Below are 21772 nucleotides of genomic sequence, written 5' to 3' on the forward strand. Positions count from 1 at the left end.
TGCTAAGCAACTCAGAATCTGCCAGAATGTGAAGGTTTAATTCAACTTTTAGCCCTGAATTCTTCTGCACTGTCCATCTCATCATTTACTAGCCAAGGTTAGCCCTTTCTGTATCTTTCACTCTGTATACCTTACCCCAGTTTGTCTACTATAAATTCAAAGCCTTTAACCATTTTTTAAAAGCTTCAAAGAATGCCCATTGTGTTCTACACATTTCTTTTTCTTTTGAAAATTACCTCCTCCCCTACTTCTTGTGTGACTCTCACTCAGAAAAACTTCTGTTTCTTCCATTTTACCTGGCGGACACAATCTCCTTGTGTTCTCAAAAGGCTACAGAGATAAAGTACATGAAGCTTGAAGGCACAGAATGTCCCCCACCCATTGCCATAAGTCAAGCTTGGATGAAGCCTTCTGCCTTCATACTAACAGTGCTTCCTGCTTCTTAACTTGGTCACTCCTCTTTACTGAAGCTTGATTTAGAGTGAATTCACTTTTATGTTTTTGCTTTGTGCGTCACTATCTTACAGCCTGGTTTATTATCTAATTTTAAGCGTCAGAAATCTTTTGTCTTTGAACAATTTAGAAGTTCGATACCTTTTCTATTTTCCTGTGCATCATTCACAAAAGGTCTACAACATTTTGGGAAAAGTCACAGAGCACTCAGCTGCTCTTCAACATAATTCAACAAATGTTACTTTCGTTATCTTTCCAATAATAACCCACATCCATAAGCCGGTAAGTACCAGTATTTTCCAGAAGATACTTGAGGGAGCACTCAATGGCAAGAAAGAATCCATTCAGCAACATATTGTCAATAGAGTTAACATAAGCCTTCCAGGTATTGGAGGTTGGGTCTGCTGAAAATAGACCCAGGTTTTCCTATAAAAGGAAGAAGAAAGGATATAAACCTTGTTTAATAGCATGAAAGAACTGGTGTAATCAACAGTCAAAATAACAACACATGGAGAAAAAAAAACTCTCTTGTGGAGAATTTGCAGTTACATGTGTATCGAATCCACTCTGCCTAACGAGTATTACCATTGATTGAAAGGAAGGCAAAGTTAGTCCATGACAGTAATATAGGGGGCAACCTGTCCCTGAGGAGGGAGGAGGGGGTTGGCCCAGCTTCTCAGAACCAATGCTGATGGATGCAATGTGTTTGCTTCCTAAGTGCTGGTTGATATACTGTGGAGGAAGTTGCATCAGGGCAGAAGTGAGGGTAGGCAGAGGAAGAAATTCTAAGGGTAGACAGTATTAAGATTCAAAGTTTAATAAAAATTTCAGGTTCAAAGAAGCAAAGCATTTTCTGGTTAATTCTTAGAAATGAGCTGAAATGTTTTGCAGTTGGCATTCAATCCTACTCAGTGATTTAGAAAATGCACACAAATAAATAAAAAATGTTTCTCTTTCTCTCACTCTCTCTCTCTCTCCCCCCTCCTTCCTCCCCGCCTTCTCTTTTACATGACACACTCTTGACCTACTGGCGTCCAAACATCACCATGGTAACAAGGTTTGGGCTTCATGGAAAGGAAGCCTAAATGCTCAGCAATGCCAAGTACAGACATCCCATTTACTCTTTGTCATTTGCAGTATTAACACTTTTTACAGCAACTTTCCAGTTATCTAATATCTTCAGAAAAAGCAGGAACTAACTTGCAGAAGTAACTTTTCTAGATGACTCATATTTACCTCTTCAGGATGTATTGCCATGTTATAAATCTCCCTGGATTTAAACAATCTCATGATCCTGCTTTTAGGTAATACAACTCTACAATTTCTAAGATGCAATACCTACACCTTTCTTTCCTAAGTAGACTGAAGATGTTCTTCGTGACTTAAAGTCCATCATCATGCAAATCACAACACAGTGACAAGACAGAGTTGCTCTCAGGTATTAAGATGCATATGCTTGTTTGCTTCAACATTAATCACTTCTAGTGTTTATGACTGCTTTGTATAATTGTTCTATCTTCTCTTACTGTCAAGCTATCAATATAATATCTATATCTTTCACCTTTGTTTACTGCCTCAAATCTATTGTGGTCTAAGAAACAAACGTGTTGGAATTTTCTATGACGTAGGAAGAAATAGTTCAGGTTTCTGATTTTAACCACAACAGCAGAGAGTGAGATTGTACTTGCTCTTCTTCCGCAAACAAACATAGAACTGATTATAATAAGATAATTAATTGCTTTGGGTAACTGGATAACAGACAGAACAAGAATGTGATCCTTGAAAGAAGGGACATACTCAAGGTGAGCCTCACCACCACCTGGCTTTCTACCCAAAGGCCCTTTTCAAACTATGGCATAGGTTAGTGGAGCTTAGTTACAGCATTCCTGCTGATAGGCAGAGAAGACAGAATCTGGAGTTTGGTGCTGCTGTGGTGGCTGGGTCCTCTTGAGTCTGACTGAGGAATCAGCTACATATGTTTAGAGCAAGGCTCTGTAAGACCAGTAAAGAATAGTTGCAGAGGGCTGTAAGCTGAATGGAAATTATGTAGGCCATATAGTGTTGGAATATGTTAGGATTCTATCAGAAATAATGAAGCAAACTTGCAGATAACCCAGGAATTCAGTTGAGACCCTGGAAACACCGTAAGTTAGAGCTGCTCAATTCCAGAGTAAGTCCGCTTTAGACCCTTAAAAAGTGAGCCTCAACAGGATCAAGGTGATCCATCAGCAAATTAGTGGCCTGCCAAAACAAAAATCAAAATCTTTAAAGGAAAAAAATCCGGATTCTCAAGAGGCATTCAAGTGGCCTCCAACATGTCTAGCACATAATAAAAAAATTACTAGACATACAATGAAGCAGAAAAATGTGCCATTTAACCAGGAGAGAAAACAGTCCCTAAAAACAGATTCAGAAAATAATCTGGGTAGGTCTCTGATTTCATAGTTGTCATACTAACCCTAGAAAGCCTACTCATTAAACCTATTTTATGTGAGAGAAAATTAAACTTCTGTCTCATTAAGAGAAAAGAAATAGACTCAGAAAATAACATAGATATTGAAATTAGCAGATAAGAATATCATAATTTCACAAAATTTAGTGAAAAAGAGTTTCAAGAAACTTACAAACTCCAAGCATGAAGAACACAATGAAAACCAACTTAGGAATGTTATCACTGTGCTGAAAAAATATCAAAGATTAAAAAAGAATCTAGTAAAATCAGCCTGAGATTAAATAATACATTACATATAGAGAAACAAAGATTCGAATTATGACTGGCTTCTTATAAGAAACATTGGAGGGTAGGAGATAATGAAATAACTTCCAAAAGAAAAGCAAAACTATAAACTATAAACACTATGAAACTGTCCTTTAAAACTGTCCTTTAAAAACAAAGATGAGGCCAGGCGCGGTGGCCCACGCTTGTAATCCCAGCACTTTGGGAGGCTGAGGCGGGCGGATCACGAGGTCAGGAGATCGAGACCATGGTGAAACCCCATCTCTACTAAAAAAAAATATAAAAAATTAGCCGGGCGTGGTGGCGGGAGCCTGTAATCCCAGCTACTTGGAGAGGCTGAGGCAGGAGAATGGCATGAACCCGGGAGGAGGAGCTTGCAGTGAGCTGAGATCACGCCACTGCACTCCAGCACTCCAGCCTGGGTGACAGAGGAGACTCTGTCTCAAAAAAAAAAAAAAAAAAGATGAAATAAGGACATTTTTAGATAAAGACTGAGAGAATATGTCATAAGCAGACCTGTACTTGAAGAAATAGTAAATAGATTTCTTCAGGCTGAAGAGAAATAATCCCGGAAGGTAATTTATATCTATAAAAGGGAATAACAAGCCTGAAGATGATGAGTATGTGAGTAAATATAAAACACTGTAAATATTTTTTCTTAAATTTTAAAAGTAAAAACTATAACTGCATTGTGGGGCTCAATATGCATATTAATAAATACCATATACTTTACTATTTATATATTCTGTGCGTGCATATATACAAATATCTCACACAACAGCAGTACAAAAAACAGGTGAGAGCTTAAATTACACCACATTTTTGCAAGGTTTCTGTAGGAAAAGTCTAAGTAGATTGTGATAAGCTGAAGAGGCATACTGAAACCTAGAACAACCACTAGAATTGTAATGCAACAAGGTAAAGCTGAAATGCCAATTGAGAAATTAAAATAGAATACTAAAAAATATACAATTACCCAACAAGCAGGTGGCAATGGAAGAGCAGAGGAACAAGAAAGCAATGAAGCAAATAGAAAACAAAAAGCAAAATTTAGTAGAGCTAAATTCAACCATACAAATACTTACATTAAATGTAAACAGTCTATGCATTCCAATTAATAGGCAGAGTTGTTAGACTTAGAGAAGTAAATTTGTATTATATGCCGACTATAAAGACAAGAAATTTCAATCCAAGAAACAAACAGGTTGAAGTTAAATTGGTAGGAAAAGATGCAAAATACAAACAGTAAGAATAATGAATCAGAAAGGAAAGGCTATATTATTATCAGAAAAAAATAGACTTCAAAACAAGAGGGTATTATTAGAAATAAAAAGGGAATTTCAAAATGATAAAAGGGTCAATCAGGAAGTTGTAATAATTATAAATATGATAAAATGTTACACATTTATAATAATTATAAATGTGAAATTTATAGCTATTATAACAGAACTTCAAACACATGACAAAAAAAATTTAACAGAACTAAAATTGATATAGACAAATCCAAAATTGTAAGTGGAGATTTTAACACCCTACCTTCAATAATTTTTTTTTTTTTTTTTTTGAGACGGAGTCTCGCTCTGTCGCCCAGGCTGGAGTGCAGTGGCGCAATCTCAGCTCACTGCAAGCTCCGCCTCCCAGGTTCATGCCATTCTCCTGCCTCAGCCTCTCCGAGTAGCTGGGACTACAGGTGCCCGCCACCATGCCCGGCTAATTTTTTGTATTTTTAGTAGAGACGGGGTTTCACCGTGGTCTCAATCTCCTGACCTCGTGATCCACCTGCCTCAGCCTCCCAAAGTGCTAGGATTACAAGCATGAGCCACCGCGCCCGGCCCTACCTTCAATAATTGATAGAACAAATAGCCTGCAAAAGATCATAACAATGCTATCAATTGCTTTGAACTAATTCATATTTATAGAACACTGCCCCCAACAAAAGAAGAATAAACATTATTGTCAAGTCTCCAAGGAACACTCAATAAGATAGACCATATTCGGGGTCATGAAACAAGTCTCAGCAAATTCCCGAAGACTGAAAGCTTACAGGGTATCTTCTCTGAGCACAATAGAATTAAATTAGATATCAATTTTTAAAGATATCAAGACAAGCTCTGAATATATGGAAATTAAACAACAAACTTCAAAGTGACCATTGAGTAAAAGAAGTTATAACAAGAGCTGGGCATGGTAGCTCACACCTGTAATCCCAGCACTTTGGGAGGTCAAGGCGGGTGGATCATTTGAGGTCAGGAGTTCCAGACCAGCCTGGCCAACAGGGCAAAACCTCATCTCTACTAAAAATACAAAAATTAGCTGGGTGTGGTGGCACATCCTTATAATCCCAGCCATTTGGGAGGCTGAAGTGCAAGAATTGCTTGAACCTGGGAAGTGGAGGTTGCAGTAAGTCGAGACAGTACCTCTGCACTCCAGCCTAGGGGACACAGCAAGACTCTCAAAAAAAAAAAAAAAGAAAGAAACATTTAAAACTGAATAATAATGCAAATGAGGTAGATCAAATTTGTAGAATGAAACTAAAGCACTACTAAAAGGGTAACTAGTATCACCATCAGCCCATATCCGAGAGAAAGGCTTAAAATCAAGACCCTAAGTTTATACCCTAAAGAGGCTAAAAACAGATAAACAACTAACCCTAAAATAACTTGAATGAAATAATAAAAAACATAAATTAATAAACTAGAAAATAGATGAAGAGATAAAATTAGCAAAATCAAAATTTGGTTCTTTGAAAATATTTATAAAATTAAGGAAAAGAAAAAATCTCTAGCAAAACTGACGAAGAAAAACAAGTCACAAATTGCCAATATTAGGAATAAAAAAGGATGCAGCACTACAGATCCCATAGACACATAATGTTGGGGTGTTTATTAGACCCAACACCAGGTCATGGGGGCTACGAAGTTGGCAGAGTCAAAGGAATGAGATAAGACAAGAGTACACAGGGTGGGTCCAGGGGGCCAATGCCAGTTTGGAGGCTGTGAAGGCCCTGAGCTCTGGGAGCCCACACTATTTATTGGTAATCAAACAAAGAAGCAGGTGGTGAGGAAGTGCGGATGTAGGCGTAGACAGATGAGGATAGAAAGGTAGCCGTGCATCAAGCGTAGCTGTGACGGTTTAGCATATGCTCTGCTACTTGAGATAAGGGAGAACAGGTTCTTCTAATTCAAGATACAATGACTTTATGATCTTGGGAGAGCAAGGAGCAAGGGGCCAGTGAGTCTGGACACATTCCAGAGCCTACAAGAGGTTTTATGCCCTGAACCCTGGGTTCTCTCCCAGCTACAAGGGGTTTTATGCCCTGGGCTTAGATTGTAGTGTGGCAGGGCAGCCTTCCACCCTTTGGCACAGAGCTTGGTGTTCCATAGGCCACAAGGGTTTTAGACCCTGGACAGAGGACATGTTCCAAGACTCTTTTACATTATGTCAGACAAGCAAGCCATGCCTCAGCTCTTCTGCCAACACATAATGATAATAAGAAATAATTATGAATAATTTTTTTTGCCAGTAAGTTTTATAACTTAGATAAAATGAAAACGTTTGTTGAAAAAAAAAACAACTTGCAAAAACTAATAAAGGTGTTAACGCAAAATATCTAAATAGTCTTTCATCTATCTAAGAAATAATTATCAAACACTTTCCCCAAAAGAAACATCCATGTCTAGAAGTATTCCCTGGTGAATTCTATCACACATTTAAGGTTGAGTCAAGACCAACCTTCCACAAACTTTTTCAGAAAATAAAAGAGGAAATACTTCCCAACTCATTTTATAAGGCTAGCATAATCTTAACACCAAAACAAGAACATCAAAAGAAAATAAAAGTAGAAGATAAATGTCATTCTTAAACACATGTACAAAAATCTTTTAAAATTATCAAAGCAAATTCTATAATACATGAAAAGATTAATATGACATGACCAAGTGCATTTATCTCAGAAATGCAAAGTTGGGTTTAACATTGAAAAAAAAAAAAAGAGAACAATGTGCCCATTAACAGAAAAAAGGAATAAAATTATATAACCACCTCAGGAGATGCAGAGAAATCATATGATAAAATTCGATGTTTAATCATGATGAAATTCTTTTAGCCAACTAGGAATAAAAGGGGTCTTCCTGTGTCTGATAAAGAACATCCAAAAAACCCTACAGCTAAAAATTTAATGGTGAATTACCAAATGTGTCTCCATATAATTGGAAATGAGGCGAGCATTTCTACTCTCACCACTTCAATGTTATACTGAAGGTTCTAGCCAGAGCAATAAGGCCAAAAAGAAAAAAATAAAGACATAAAAAATTGGAAATAAAGAGGTAATATTGTGTCTATGCATATTTACAAATGACTTATTTACATAGATCATCATCCTAAATTTACAAAGCAATTACTACATCTAATAAATTTAGAAAGATCACAGAATATCAAAATATAAAAATCAATGATGCTTTTATACACTACCTGATAGTAATTGGAAAATAAAATTAATAAAACAATTCCACTTATTGTAGAACTGCAAACATAAAAAACTTAGTGCTAGATTTAATGGAAAACGTGTGAGCCTTCTACACTAAAACTACAAAGCATTGCAGAGAAAAATTAGAGACTTAACTAAGTGAAGAGATATGCTGTGTTCATGAATTGCTATATTCCATATTGTTAAGGTCTTTATTTTCCTCAAATTAATCTACAGATTCAATGTAATCTCAATCAAAATCACATCTAGCTTTTTTTCCCCTAGAAATTGGCAGGCTGAATCTAAAATTTATGTGTATATGTAAAGAACTTATACTAGTCAAAGTGACCTTGAAAAGGAAAAACTAAATTGCAGGACATATAGAACCTGATTTTCAGACTTACTAATAATCAATTTTCTCTTGATCAATAATCAAGAACAAGTGGCATTGGTATTTTCTACCACATATATTTTATATTAATATTTTACACAATTAATCGATTTTCAACAAAGGTGCCAAAAAATTCAAAAGGGAAAGTTATTTTTAACAGTATGGGAACAATCAGATGTTAATATGGAAAACAATGAACTCAACTCCTGTAACCTCCTAAACAAAAATTAATTCAAGATAGATAATACTCCTGAATAAAAAAGTTAAAACTATAAAGCTTCTAAAAGAAAAAAAAAAAAGAATATCTTTGCAATCTTTGGAGTAGATAGTTTCCTTAGGACTCAAAAGTACTAACCATAAGAGGAAAAAAGGGAAATCACACTACATGAAAATTTAAAACTATTTATCATCAAAATATATCAATAAGAAAATAAGTAAACCACCAATTTGGAGAAGATATTCACAATACACATATCTGTCAAAAGATGTGTAACCAGAAGCTGTGAAGGATTCCTAGAACTACAAACAATCCAATTTAAAATGAGAAAAACACTTAGACACTTTATAGAAATCATATAATTGGCCAATCAGCATATGAAAAAAATATTCAAAAGTATAAATCTTCAGGGAAAGACAAATTAAAATTTCAGTGAGATACCAAAACACACTGACTAAAATGGTAAAAATTTAAAAGACCCACAACATAAACTCACAATCTGGTGACGAGGTAGAGCAACTGAACTTTATTACCCTGCCACTGGGAGTATAAATTACACAATCACTTTTGGAAACTGCTGGGCTATTACTTACAAACATTAAACATATGCTTGATGACCCTGCAATTCTCAAGAGAAATGAAAACATATGTCCATGGAATAACTTATATCAGACTGTACATACAAGCTTTATTTATAATAGTCTGAAACTAGAAATAACTCAAAGACCATCATTAGGGGACTGGATGAACGAATTCTGTTATATTCATACAATGGAATTCTACCAATAAAAAGAATTAGACTCGAAATAAATGCAACAATATGGACAAATCTCAATAACACTAGGCTAAGTTTTAAAAAAGGCAGACACAAAAGAGAACATGCTATGTAATTCCATTTATAGGAAAAGACAAATCTACTCTATATTGACAAAAAGCTGATCAGTGATTGAGGCTGGCAGGAGAATGGGGATGTATTGACTGGAAAGAGGGACAGATGAACTTTCTTAGGGTGATGGCAAATGTTTTGTATTGTGGTGGTTACCTGAGTGTATACATTTGTAAAAGCTCACTGAGCTCTATGTATACTTTTTGTCTGTACATTGTACTGCATGTATATTATACTATAACTTTAATAAATGAATAACCAACTGTACCCAAATATCCAACAGTGGGATGAGTTAGTCAAATACTGGTGCATCCACACAATTAAACATTACACATGATATCATAGAAGATAATTAGTGACATAGTTATTGGGTACACTGTTTTAAAAATCTAGTTATAGCAAATCAGCAAGAAAAGAACAAACAATCCCATCAAAAAGTGGGCTAAAGATGTGAATAGACAATTCTCAAAAGAAGATAAACAAATGGCCAACAAATATATGAAAAAGTCCTCAACATCACTAATGATCAGGGAAATGCAAATCAAAACCACAATGCAATACCACTTTACTCCTGCATGAATGGCCATAACCAAACAAATAAAAAAAAATAGATGTTGGTGTGGATGTGATGAAAAGGGAACACTTTTACACTGCTGATGGGAATGTAAACTAGCACAACCACTATGAAAAACAGTGTGGAGATTCCTGAAAGAACTAGAAGTAGAGCTACCATTTGACCCAGCAGTCCCACTACTGGGTATCTGCCTGGAGGAAAAGAAGTCATTATATGAAAAAGATATTTGCACAGACCCGTTTATAGCACTACAATTTGCAATTGCAAAAATATGGAACCAGCCCAAATGCCCATCAATCAAAGAGTGGATAAAGAAATTGTGATATGTGTGTGTGTGTGTGTGTGTGTGTCTGTCTGTCTGTCTATCTATCTATCCATCCATCCATCCATCCCACCCTTTCCTCTGAGTCCCCAAAGTCCATTGTATCATTCTTTTTTCTTTTTTGAGACGGAGTCTCTCTCTGTCGCCCAGGCTGGAGTGCAGTGGCGCAATCTCGGCTCACTGCAAGCTCCGCCTCTCGGGTTCACACCATTCTCCTGCCTCAGCCTCTCCGAGTAGCTGGGACTACAGGCGCCTGCCACCACACCCAGCTAATTTTTTGTATTTTCAGTAGAGACGGGGTTTCACCGTGGTCTCGATCTCCTGACCTCGTGATCCACCTGCCTCGGCCTCCCAAAGTGCTGGGATTACAAGCGTGAGCCACCGCGCCCGGCCCATTGTATCATGCCTTTGCCTCCTCATAGTTTAGCTCCCACTTATGAGTGAGAACACACAATGTTTGGTTTTCCATTCCTGAGTTACTTCACTTAGAATAATGGTCTCCAATTCCATCCAGGTTGCTGCAAATGCCATTATTTCATTCCTTTTCATGGCTGAGTAGCATTCCATGGTGTGTGTGTGTGTGTGTGTGTGTGTGTATACATGGTGTGTGTGTGTGTGTACATATACATGGAGACTGTAGCTCTGCATTTATCCAATATATTACACAACCTCTAGTGTAGTCATAAAGGTCCCTTAGGTCAAATGCAAAACTTAGTAATTAGGCCTTAAATAATCTTTGCCTTTTGATAATTTAAATATTTTTAGACAAAAACCACTGAACAGAAGCTCCATGAACAGAAGAAATTTTTCTCTTTTATCTAGTTCTCTGTGTATACACACACACACACACGCACACCATGGAATGCTACTCAGCCATGAAAAGGAATGAGATAATGGCATTTGCAGCAACCTGGATGGAATTGGAGACCATTATTCTAAGTGAAGTAACTCAGGAATGGAAAACCAAACATTGTGTGTTCTCACTCGTAAGTGGGAGCTAAACTATGAGGAGGCAAAGGCATAAGAAGGATACAATGGGCTTTGGGGACTCAGAGGAAAGGGTGGGAGGTGGGTGAGGGTAAAAGATTACACATTGGGTACAGTGTACACTGCTCAGGTGATGGGTACCTATGTACCAATTAGCAGAAAAAGATAAAAATTTCTTCTGTTCGTGGAGCTTCTGTTCAGTGGTTTTTGTCTAAAAATATTTAAATTATCAAAAGGCAAACATTATTTAAGGCCTAATTACTAAGTCTTGTATTTGACCTGAGGGACCTTTATGCCTACCCTGGAGGTTGTGTAATATATTGGATAAATGCAGAGCTACAGTCAGACAGCTCTGTCTCCTATTAACTGGGCAGCTACAGACAATTAATTTAGCCTGTTTGTGCCTTCGTTTTCTTATCAATAAAATGATAATGAAAGTATCTGATTTTCATGAGAATTACATGAAATGGACAGTGCTTAGGACACTGCCTGGCACTGTATGGTAGTGTATGGTAGATACTAGATAAATATCAACTACTATTATTGTGTTATAATAAGAATTATTATCAAAGTGTCTGAACTTTTAGAGACTTTTGTGATAAGTATTTTGGCTTGTGGCCATTTTTGGTTATTTCCTGGTTGACCCCTGGAGAATTGAAATGTTACAATATGTACTTTTTTCTAGGTCACTGTGCTTGTCTCACTGATTTTGTGATTTAATTATCTGAATTTTTTCTCATTCTGACTTTCAAGAGCATGGATTTGAACATTTGTCATCACATAGATAGGTGACAGATCAATAGGTAGATACATAGACGACAGATGGATGATAGATTTGAAACTTTCAAAATCTTAAGTAATTTCTTTTTTTGCCTAATGGTTTTCTTCTACCTCAAAGCAGGGACTATATCTTACATTTTCTTGGTATTCAATATAGTGCCCAGGACAGCTATGGAAACACAGCTGATGGATGGATGGGTGAATGAGTGGATGAATGAACAGTTGGATGAAAGAAAGATTAACGAAAAGCGGATGCCTGGGTTCTACAACAGCTACTGATTTACTGGATGTGGGGACAGAAGGGGTTAAAAATTAAATCAACTTGAGGGACTCTTCAACTTGAGGGGCTCTCTACTCTCAAAGACAAAATTGGGATAATTATCTTAATTCTGGTAATCATTGGTGCTTAAGGCTCAACATTTTTATTGTGCTTCAAACCACAGAAAATCCACAGATAACAAGTGTGATTCACTTGTGACTTTCCACAGGAGTCAACTTGTCAGACAAGGCCCTATAGCTACTTGGGTAGGGCTGGAGCTGGTGGCCATTTATAATCCTTTCCCATTGTTCACAAGGAAGCTTCAGTCTTTGATGATGGGACATAAAGTTTCCCTGACCACTAATGCAGGGCAGAGCTTTACAGCAGGAAGTGTAGCACTCTGCATTTTTTCCTCTAATCACACACAGTTATGGATACCATGGTAGTCCTTCATTTCTTTAGGCTCTACGGAGCTGGGTTATAAGGATGCTGCTGGAGGACCACACTATGTTGTGTCAGCAAGCTGGGAAGGGGTGGTTAGTGCAGTGGATAATTTGGGATTCTGCCCTTGTCATCATCTTCTGTTCCCTTGGGGGTAGGTGTGAGACCGTAGTCATGTGACAATTAAGTGTTGTCACCATGAAGACAGTAATAATTTCAACACATTGATACCAAAATGCAACTTTTCATTTGCCCAATCTATTAGATTTAGTCTTTTGTTATCAGCCTAAACTTCTATCCTTGACTTCAGAAGACACTGCACTTATTGATTGTCCTAATCACTTAGTGCATCCAAACGCACTTTTTGATGCTTTCCCTAAACTCGTAGTATGTGCGCCTGAGTGGCTGGGTTATTACCTGAACAAGGGCGTGGATCTTGAGGCCAGATTCCTTGATGAGATTGTAATATTTTTCCATTCGATCATGCTGATCATCCAGAGAAAGAAGGGATTCCCTTTTTCCATCTTTTCTCTTAAACATTGGAGCCAGCCATGTTTTCATGATGTTTTGGATCTCTTCCACATTGTCTTTAGTTTTCTGAATTCTTTGTTCAAGATCATGAATACTACTGGTGATTTGAGTGACATAATCGCAAATGCCTGCTCCCCAAAAGAAACAGAATTAATTGAAATAGCCTGCAGTGGCATAGCTAAAGGGCTAGTTGCTATGAAAGACAGGGATTTAATACTTGCGAGTGTTATAAGACTTTTCTACACAAGTAACTTCATTATCATCAGAATATTCTCCCTCCTAGTTGTATTAAAAAGCCAACCCTGGCCGGGCGTGGTGGCTCACACCTGTAATCCCAGCACTTTGGGAGGCCGAGGCGGGCGGATCACAAGGTCAGGATATCGAGACCATCCTGGCTAACACGGTGAAATCCCGTCTCTACTAAAAATACAAAAAATTAGCCAGGCGCGGTGGCAGGCGCCTGTAGTCCCAGCTACTCAGGAGGCTAAGGCAGGAGAATGGTGTGAACCTGGGAAGCAGAGCTTGCAGTGGGCTGAGATTGTGCCACTGCACTCCAGCCTGGGCGACAGAGCGAGACTCTGTCTCCAAAAAAAAAAAAAAAGAAAAGCCAACCCTTACCATGATCCTGATTATGGAGGAAGAGAAAGAGGTAATGCTTACTTACCAAGCACACAAAAGTTGGTACAGCTGCTAGGGAATACAATTTTATATCCAAACACCAGTGAGACTTGATAACCTTATTTGGGTTAATCTTTCTTTTAATGTTTTAAGCACTTTCATCATGTTAAATTTTGAAAATGTCTTTTCCTCTTGTATATGAAATAAAGTTCTAACTTGTTTCATATGGCATTCTAAGACTTTCATGAATCAACTGTAATCTTTTTTTTTTAAACTTTAACCCTTCTGAGGACCCTAATTCGAATTAATCTCCCTCTCCTGTGATTCCCTCCTGTGATTCCGTCCTGTGAATCCCTCTCCTGTTATTCATCACACTTCATTTTTAACTCTATGATGGCTTTTCATGAAAGTCATCATATGGCTCTGTATAACTATGTTGTATATCTGTCTGTTGTCCCTACTAAATGTGAGCTCTTTGAGGGTAGAGACCATGTCCCATACACCTCAGATCTCTCTAATTTGTCACACAGTACCCTGCACATATTAATCAGCCAATGAAAGTGTATTGAATTGAGAGATACGAGAGAAGTCAATGCATACTGCTTTAAGATGCTTACAATCTAGTGAAGAAAATTAAATAACAAAGATAATATAGTAAGAGCTCTCACTCATGGAGCACCCAATATATGCTGGAGACTGTTGGAGATCTTATGCAACCTCTGAGCCTCCCAACGTGCATGGCAGCAAGGTTTTCTAAATTTATCAACTATAGCCATAGAAAAGGAAAAAAGGAATACCAACCCTTCTTGCCTTCTCTGCTTGGATATGTGTCAAAGGAGAAGACAGACTTATGTTTCAACCCCAGATAAGATTACCAGGGAATAACTGGAGGTTCTATGAACTTTATTAGATCCTTGAATCTCTATGTTTTTGTCAGACTTCAGATGGTGCCCTGTTACCTTCTGTTTTCCAGTTCAAAGTCTCCTCTGCTGCTCTGAGGCGGAGATCAATATTTTGCAGCTCTTCCTCCACTAATGGAAATTCCACCTCCAGCAGGGTTTTAATAACCTTGTTGTACCAATTTGCCATCAACTCTAAATTAGCCACAAGCTGCCGATAGAAATCCCTGGAGGAGAACATGGCTGCTGCTGTCTCAGGGATGTGTTTCATCTCTCTGAGTTCAAGATAGCTCATTTCTTTCAGCACTGAAATCAGCTGGAGAAAAGAAGCAACACAAGCGTCTGTCGTTCAGTGATAATAAATCTGCAACATTGGTCAAGGACTGGACAATCCTCGGAGGCCCAAAGATCTTCTGGGTCTCTTCTTAAGTTCTGCTCCTATCAGTTTCTTAAATCTAGTCTCAGAAAAGGAAAATCAAGTATCAGGCAGAAGGAAGATGTCTCAGAAAGAAACAAGGCTCCTAAATCTGTTAATCATAAAGAAGAAGAAAACCTGAGAACAGAGACAAGAGCGATAGCAAGGGAGGGCTCTGCCTTCTGTGCTTTGGACAATGTGGCTGCGGAAATGATGGGCTCGTGCTGGCCCAGCCAGTTCTCATCCAAGGATGGTGGTCCAAAGGAGGAGAATCATCTGGCCTAGGTTACCAACATTCATGAGAAGCCTCAAGTTCACACTTCTGGTATTCTCTCCAAATGAAACAGTCACAGCAAGACAGTGGCAGGATTGAAAGGAGGTGCCCATAATAAAACTTTACTTATTCAATATCTAAATTTGAATATCCCACAACTTCTGTAACCTTCTGCTGGCATTTCCTTGTGTCTTAACATGCTAGGGGTTCAGGAAATGGAACTCATCCAGGCTGCGCTGAACTTCTGTGAGGTCCCAAATTCAGCAGCAACTGAAGAAGTGAGAAGCCAAGGAGAAAGACTTGTCCAATGAAACAACAGGGTTTCCAGGCACCCTCTTCTTCATCCTTCCTTATTTATTGATATTTCTATCTGAACCCATGAGGACTGATGGGCATAGGTACAGGTGACGAAACAGATGGCCCCAGGTTCTCCCTATCTCCCCCTCATATAAAGACACCTGGCTCCTAGCTCTCCTTCCAGCACTCTGGGTCAATTCTTTATTGCTAGTGGGCAAACCCTACTCATCATTCAGACAAATGCTAACCATTTTGTGGGGAAATGGACTCAGTCTTCTAGTTTTCTTAGAAGTAAGCTCAAGATAGATATTAATAATTTAACTGTAAAAAGTGAAAAGAAAATAATTAAAAGAAAAGATCTAGGGCTATTAATAGAATAGGGAAGTAGACAAAGTCATTCCAAACATAAAACCACAAAATAAAACATAAAAATTTTTGAGCATAAAATATCAACATAAAATGGCCAACATATTTGGCCATTTAAACTGGCAAAATTTTTGGAGCAGATTTCTTAGTATCTGTCATATATTTCCTAAGTATCGTAACAAATTCACAGGAAGAGAGGGTACTTCCACTAGCAAATGGGCAAAGGACATGAACAAGCAATTCAAAGAAGAATAAATATACATGAGTAACACATGATAAAAATTCAAATTTACTAGTAATCAAATAAATGCAAATTGAACAACATTGAGATTTTTTTCTCTTAGTTCAACAGTCTGGAAACTATTTGAAGAAATGAACAGTATCTTGTTGGCAGGAAAATGACTGAGTTCCATCTTTCTAAAGAACGAGTTGATAATATACACGAAAAGTCTCAAAATGTGAATGCCCGTTAGCCCAGAAATTCCATTTCTGGACTTTTATCCTAACCAAGAATGCATACAATAAAAACTAGGGATATTTGTTGTAGCATTATTTATATCATGCTTTATCCAATTTAAGATGTCATCAATTGTAAGAGTCACTATTATTTTATATGCTACAAAAGAAAAAAGAAAAACATGCAGTCAAACTACAAACATGCCAATTTCAGAGATATAAATATGTAAAAAGATGCCTCCTAGAATCAATGAAATACAGACTGATGAAACTGTAAAATAATGTAAATGCCCAACAATAAGACATTTAAAATAATTTAAATGATTTACATAAATTTGAAAAAATTAACCTGTACGATTCTTATCCTGTCCCAAGAGGGGCAAATTTCTGATCATGTCCCTCTAGACTAATAAGATAACTGTGTTACTGTTCATTTTTTTTTTTTTTTTTGAGACAGAGTTTCGCTCTTGTTGCCTAGGCTGGAGTGCAATGGTGCAATCTTGGCTCACCGCAACCTCCACCTCCTAGGTTCAAGCAATTCTCCTGCCTCAGCCTCCTGAGTAGCTGGGATTACAGGCATGCGCCACCACGCCTGGCTAATTTTTTGTATTTTTAGTAGAGATGGGGTTTCTCCATGTCGGTCAGGCTCATCTTGAACTCCTGACCTCAGGTGATCCGCTCGCCTCGGCCTCCCAAAGTCCTGGGATTATAGGCGTGAGCCACCACGCTTGGCCCTGTTCATTCTTAATAGCCCAGCTTTGGCCACATTGCTTGAAGTTGTATGTCAAGGGGTGATCGTGTTCTTCTTTGACTTGTGAAGCTTGTAGTTGTCCCCATTAACTCACATTATAGTTTAGATATTAATATTTATCCCTACCCCCCTTTTTCTTCTTTCCTCCCTCCTTTCCCTTCTATGGCCTGCAAACATCTATAAAGTATGCCCTATGTGTTATACACATTAAGGCAGATAAGGTCCTTGTCCTTGGAATATGCAGAGGCTGGTCCATCTTCAATACATGACCAAGTATGGTTATATACCAGGGACTTAATTACTATATAGTAATATATCTTATACCAAGGACTTATCTCAAGGGCTTAATTACTATATTACAACATGGAGACTGTGGCCTACTTGGTAATCCAGATATTCATCTCTTTAGGCATTTAATATTCAATATTGCTCACAGTGAATGCCAATGAAATTGATCCAAGGAGTTCAGTAAGTTAAACAGACTCACGTCTTGCCAAAGTGAAGACATAAATTCTCTATATTCCTTGTTGACTTTGATTGCAGAGGAGGAAGCAATGTTCTACTTAAATTGCAATTTTCTTGAAAGACACCAATATGCCATCAGCTTGGTTTTCGGCTCAGTCTATAGTGCATTCCTGGAGCATATGCCATCAAGGCAGATGTAGGTGACTGCTTTTAGCAGTTTTTTTCAACCTGAGTAATATTATTTTTGATACCAACTAAACTTTAGTTATCATTTTTCTTCAGCATTAAACCTTCTGTGGCTGCTACAGTCTCCACTGGTCTTCCATCCTTCTGATCATCTAAAACAGTTTCTCAACCTCAGCACTATTCACATTTTTGGACAAGTAACTCTGTTATGGTACACAGTCCTGTGCATTGCAGGAAGTTTAGCAGCATCCCTGGTATCTATCCACTAAATGCCATTGGCACTCCTGCCTAGTTTGACAAACAACAATGTTTCCAGGAGGACAAAATCACCACCAGTTGAGAATCACTAATCTAGAGTCTTATTTCCAAAGCCACTCCTCTGGGATTTACCATATGCCATCTAGTGAAGATAAAATTTTGCATGTTAAGGTTGTGACCCCCAGCTAGACCGTGGGTTCCTTGAGGGCAGGAGCCAAGTCTTATATGCACTTGGTTGGCCCTCCAGCATCTAGTCAATGGCCTTCAGACACGGTAAGTATTCAAGGTAGGCCCAGTGGGCTATGTTTGTTACTAAATGATTGGTGATCTTTTGTAGTATTTCTTGTTGTGCAAAATCAAAGCAAATATATTGAGCAACTGTAGTGAAAAATGTGAACATGGACAACTTAATAAAACACTACACCCCACGATTCATCCCAAAAAATAAATCCAGGGTACAAATTATTTTGAGCATCTTTTGCATGTTCTTATAAAAAGTCTTTATGCTGGGAGGCTGAGGCAGGAGAATCACTTGAATCTGGGAGGCAGGGGTTGTAGTGAGCTGAGATCACGCCACTGCACTCCAGCCTGGGTGACAAGAGTGAAACTACGTCTCAAAAAAAAAAAGTCTTTACGCCTTTGAAATCAGCAGAGTTCAAAGAAACTCTTCAGGCACCCAAAAGAGAGCTACTGTCAGCCGACTGACCTGTGGGTTAAAGTTGACAGTGATCTCCTTCGTCTCTGGGTCACGTTTCAGAAGTGGTTGGGAAAGATGGTACTGTGATTTCTCTGATACCGTCCGGCACCAATCCTCATAAAGTCTTGTCTCATACCTGCAAGGGTCAGAGACAACAGCCACCTCATAAGCCCACTCCCAGCTCCCCAGTGCCTGGTCATGATCTGTAACATAAATTGAAGATACTGTCAGCTTCTGCGAGAACCACAAATTTCCCCTTCCTTCCTTCCTTCCTTCCTTCCTTCCTTCCTTCCTTCCTTCCTTCCTTCCTCCCTCCCTCCCTCCCTCCCTCCCTCCCTTCCTTTTTTGAGACAGAGTTTCGCTCTTGTTGCCCATGCTGGAGTGCAATGGTGCGATCTCGGCTCACTGCAACCTCTGCCTCCTGGGTTCAAGCAACTCTCCTGCCTCAGCCTCCCGAGTAGCTGGGATTACAGACATGCGCCACCACGCCCAGCTAATTTTGTATTTTTAATAGAAATGGGGTTCCTCCGTGTTGTTCAGGCTGGTCTCGAACTCCCGACCTCAGGTTATCTGCCCACCTCGGCCTCCTAAAGTGCTGGGATTACACACTTGAGCCACTGCGCCCGGCCGTAACCACAGATTTCTTTTTTTTTTTTTTTTTTTTTTTTTTTTTGAGACGGAGTCTTGCTCTGTCGCCCAGGCTGGAGTGCAGTGGCGCTATCTCGGCTCACTGCAAACTCCGCCTCCCGGGTTCACGCCATTCTCCTGCCTCAGCCTCTCCGAGTAGCTGGGACTACAGGCGCCCGCCACCACGCCCGGCTAATTTTTTGTATTTTTAGTAGAGACGGGGTTTCACCATGGTCTCGATCTCCTGACCTCGTGATCCACCCGCCTCGGCCTCCCAAAGTGCTGGGATTACAAGCGTGAGCCACCGCGCCCGGCCGTAACCACAGATTTCTAAAGGTAGCATCGCTTAAATCAGAGAAGAGGAGAAAGACCCCATGAGATCTTTTGAGGGGATAAGGAAGTTGTGATTAGTCTCAGTAAATGTTGGAAGAAGTTACTGGGGAAGATTTGCTCTCACACTAATCTTTATGTAGCTCATGGACGTTCATCATTCAGTCATGACACACTGACCGAGCACCTACCATGTGCTGGACTTCGGGGATACAAATGATGAATGAGTACCTGACAGTAAAGGCAGTTAATGGTGGGGATCGCAGGCCAACAGATCACCCTGACACAGTGCAGCAACTGCAATCCTAAAGAAATGTATAGCTGTAATCCCAGCAACTTTAGGAGGCCGAGGCAAGTGGATCACCTGAGGTTGGGAGTTCGAGACCAGCCTGACCAACATGGAGAAACCCCTCTCTACTCAAAATACAAAAAAAAATTAGCCAGGCATGGTGGCTCACACCTATAATCCCAGCACTTTGGGAGGCCGAGGCGGGCGGATCACAAGGTCAGGAGATCGAGACAATCCTGGCTAACACGGTAAAACCCTGTCTCTACGAAAAATACAAAAAATTAGCTGGGTGTGGTGGTGGGCGCCTGTAGTCCCAGCTACTCGGGAGGCTGAGGCAGAAGAATGGCGTGAATCCAGGAGGCGGAGCTTGCAGTGAGCCGAGATCGTGCCACTGCACTCCAGCCTGGGCGACAGAGCAAGACTCCATCTCAAAAAAAAAGAGAGAGAAATGTACAGGACATCACGCACCTAATAGCAGAGGTGGAGGGCTGGGGATGATAAGGAGAATGTCAGGGAAGGTTTCACAGGAGAGGTGATGAAGGGATGCTTGCCTGGGTCTCAGAGTATGGCCAGAGGTTGGGTGGCAAAGGGAGAGTGAGCATTCCTGGCGTAGCCAAAGGGTAGAGGTGAGAAACAGCATGCTTGAAACTGTGATTGAAACAAGGACTACAGAGCATGGCAGGGGCTGGAGGTGGTGACGAGGAGGCAAGAACCACCTCAGGGAAGACTTTTCATGTCATGTTAAGGAGGCTGTGAGAACCACTGCAAGGCCTCCCAGCTGGTGGTAGCTGTGGTGACATTATTGGATTTGGTAACAATGTGGGTACTGAGGGGGACAGATCTGGAGGCAGCAAGGATGTTAGGAAGACACTGCAGCAGTTCAGCCTGGAGAAGTTCCAGTCTCTTGTGAAGACACTGGTGGTAGAGACAAAGAGGAGTGGATGGACTTGAAGTTATTTTGGAGGTAAAAGGGATGGAATATGTGTTACTTGGCAGTTAGAGGTGCTGTTAATTGATCTGTCTGGAACAATGCTAAGCATAATCACAATCGTAATCTCAACGGCCACCATTCTTCCCTCCTGAACCAGGAGAAAGAACAAATGGCAGAAGGAGAAGTCAAGACAATGGCTGTTTCTAGACCCTGAGCCCCCAAAAGACTTATTCAGCTTTAAAGCAGTTACAAGTTTGAAGTCATATGAAATTTTCATTCTTATGCTTTCTCAATAAAATGATGTGGGAAGTACTTTTTAAAACTTATTGTCTTTTTGTGCAGCATGCACTGTTGCCTTCTGCTGAGTAAGCAGCTGTTGCAGTTTTCCGTGACTCCCATCTTGGAGTTCCATGAGTAGCACCCCACTCCTAGCTCTAGTTCACACTCCTAGCAAAACTACACTGGAAAAGCATTTATTTCCAGAATAGAGCTGAATTCCCCAGAGACCCTGTGTGTGTGCAACCCGGAAATACTGTACTCACAAATATCATGGTTATAACATAAAACATACAGTGATACTTCAGAGCCACTCGGGAATCTGCACAAACTCGGCGCTGCAAAAGGCCCCGTGGAGGCTATGCAATTTGCAGACCCACACAATCCCAGAAGTTGCTTACTTTTCTAGCAATGACAGCATATCTTCATATTTTTGTTTCATTCGCTTTCCTTCTGCAGATTCCATGCAACTACTTGTGCAAAAGAGAAAAAGTGACACAGAATTAGAAGAAGTTAAAATAATAATCCGAGGAACAAACTGCAGTCTCCAAAGAAGAGCGTGAATAGCTCCTTGGCTCGTTTCCAAACAGCCCT

The 21772-nt window shown here is 39.4% G+C and overlaps 1 protein-coding gene across 1 annotated transcript in view; it reads right to left on the bottom strand.

Annotated features, from left to right (window-relative positions):
• The window catches only part of DNAH9 (dynein axonemal heavy chain 9), a 369577-nt gene that overhangs the window by 301933 nt on the left and 45872 nt on the right, over positions 1-21772 (bottom strand). The window contains exons 11-15 of the mRNA XM_055258020.2: positions 21580-21648; positions 18735-18861; positions 14621-14876; positions 12930-13171; positions 744-879 (exon numbers count right to left, since the gene is read on the bottom strand). Coding sequence (XP_055113995.2) covers positions 744-879; positions 12930-13171; positions 14621-14876; positions 18735-18861; positions 21580-21648 — 830 coding nt within the window. The remainder of the gene's footprint in view (positions 1-743; positions 880-12929; positions 13172-14620; positions 14877-18734; positions 18862-21579; positions 21649-21772) is intronic.

Source organism: Symphalangus syndactylus, chromosome 20 (genome assembly GCF_028878055.3).
Source record: "Symphalangus syndactylus isolate Jambi chromosome 20, NHGRI_mSymSyn1-v2.1_pri, whole genome shotgun sequence".
NCBI classification, from domain to species: domain Eukaryota; kingdom Metazoa; phylum Chordata; class Mammalia; order Primates; family Hylobatidae; genus Symphalangus; species Symphalangus syndactylus.